The sequence below is a fragment of the Mus pahari genome, chromosome 15 (assembly GCF_900095145.1).
Source record: "Mus pahari chromosome 15, PAHARI_EIJ_v1.1, whole genome shotgun sequence".
NCBI classification, from domain to species: Eukaryota; Metazoa; Chordata; class Mammalia; order Rodentia; family Muridae; genus Mus; species Mus pahari.
In genome coordinates this window covers 8,062,327-8,064,217 of record NC_034604.1, presented here as the reverse complement: position 1 = coordinate 8,064,217, position 1,891 = coordinate 8,062,327, and the positions used below count along the sequence as shown (strand labels likewise).

General features: G+C 42.7%; 1 protein-coding gene across 1 annotated transcript; it reads right to left on the bottom strand.

The window, feature by feature from the left end:
• Positions 1-849: 849 nt before the first annotated feature.
• Positions 850-1,885, bottom strand: C15H2orf16 (chromosome 15 C2orf16 homolog; the record flags this gene model as incomplete). Its single annotated transcript, XM_029547188.1, is given in 6 exon segments — positions 850-1,106; positions 1,109-1,280; positions 1,282-1,668; positions 1,670-1,720; positions 1,722-1,816; positions 1,819-1,885. Coding segments are annotated over 6 exon segments (1,029 nt in total), but the record flags the coding sequence as incomplete, so codon positions are not given.
• Between the last annotated feature and the right edge of the window lie 6 nt (positions 1,886-1,891).

The following is a 1,891-nucleotide window of genomic DNA, read 5'->3' as shown; positions in this document are numbered from 1 at the left end:
GATGGATCCTTTCAGATGGCTTCTTACATAGGGTTCTCTTCATGAAGCCTTGTTCTTCCTTTTTAATAGGTTTCTTTCCCAAGTGACTCTGCAGGGTTCCCTTCAAGAGGGGGTTAAATACAATCCTCTCTTGGGCCTGAAATTTGGCTCCTACTTTAAAACAGTTCTGAGTGTCTAAACTGGATATTTCATCACTACAGCTTTTCATTCCTATTCTGTAGACATTTTGAACTCTCTTCAAAGGTTCTGGGACTGAAGTAGCTTGGTTAAAGGCATCTCTTCCCCAAGCCAAGATCTTCTGCAATTGCAAGAGTCTGGGGAGGAGAAAGCTCACTTGTTTGGGCTTTTGAGGTTGTCTACAGCACTCACTTGCTCTCTGCAACTTGTCCTTTTGCTTAGGGGTTGAACTTGTTGGCCTGTGCCTGACAACTGGTGTCCTGGCTCCATGACTATCTCTCATTAAGCCATAATCCTTGGCTCTTTGTTAGTGGTGCAAATTTTTGATTGACCACAAATTGTCTGGCCTCATCTTGTGAAATTTATTTCCTATAGAACTCACAGTCCTGTGTGATACTTGGAATGCCTGACTTAGGCTGTGAAAAAACGATTGGATAAATTTGGGCTGGGAGGATTTCTTAGGTTTTTCTCTTGGAAGTGCTTGTTTGGGTGTTTTCAATTTTGCTTCTGGATAGACCTCTCAGTGTTCTAGGATGACTGCCTTTTGTGCTTGTACTGAGCCTTGTACTTTGTGTTTGAGGTCCCTTGGTGATTTTCTTCACTGGATGTGTTAAGACAGACGTCTTGCTTGGGCTTGATTTAACAGATCTTTCATCCAGCTTGCTTCTGTACTCACTCTCTGATAAGGCATGACCCTGACAGAACAGAGTCTTTGGCTGTTGTGTTCCCTGCCATACTATGGCTGCACCATTGCTTTTGTTGAGTGTGGACTTGTATAGAAGTAGGAAACGGGGAAGAACTGGACTGGAAATCACTTCTAGGACTCTTGGATGCTGGAGTAGAGAGTCTGGCTTTCCTTGGTGATGGTGATGCAGCACCCTTCCATGGATCTGCTCTGTTTCTTGCATACTTTGAAACTTGGGGTCTTTTCCTATTTGTATTTTAAATCCAAGATCCAACCGAATTTCACTACCATGGCCTTCAAGGGTACTTAAAATGTGGAGCTGTGGGTAGATAAGAAGGTATGGCCCAAAAGCAGACTGTAAATTATGACAGCAATTAAATCCTGAACATCGGCCACATTGTAAGCAGATGGGATACTTTTAGGACAAGACCTGGTGCTAGAGGAAGAGGGATATTGTGCTGTATTTGACTTAGGAGTTTTCCTGCTATTTTTCCCTGTAGTTCTTTTAGAAGTTGGAGCTGTTCTGAGATATCAGTCTTGGACTGGGAGAAAGAGCCTGTCCTGAGGGAATGCTGAGACTCAGAAGTCTGAGTCGATGAACCACATGGTGAAATTTTACTCTGCTCCCCAGAAAGAGAACCTTCCCTATTGTAAAGTATCTCATAGTTAGACTCTGACTTTGTCAAGGTAGGAAACTTGGCCCCAGTACATGAGACAGACACATGCTCAGTGANATCCTGGAGTATATTGCTGAGGTCTGAGCTTGTTTTCTTGACTTCCAATCTACTACAGAGTATTGCTGTGTTATGTGGAGCCGCATGTCCACATCTTTAAAGGCATTCTTTTCTCATTAGTGTGACATAAAAATATGTCTCTGAATATAGTTTTTAACCACTGAAGTCTGAGAAACAGTCCTTGGAACCCTCTCTAGCAGGCTTTGAGAAAATCCCATGGTTCAGCTGGAACCCCAAATAAATTATGAGTAGATTGGCAGATGTCCATAGTGGATCCTTCTGTTAAAAATGATTG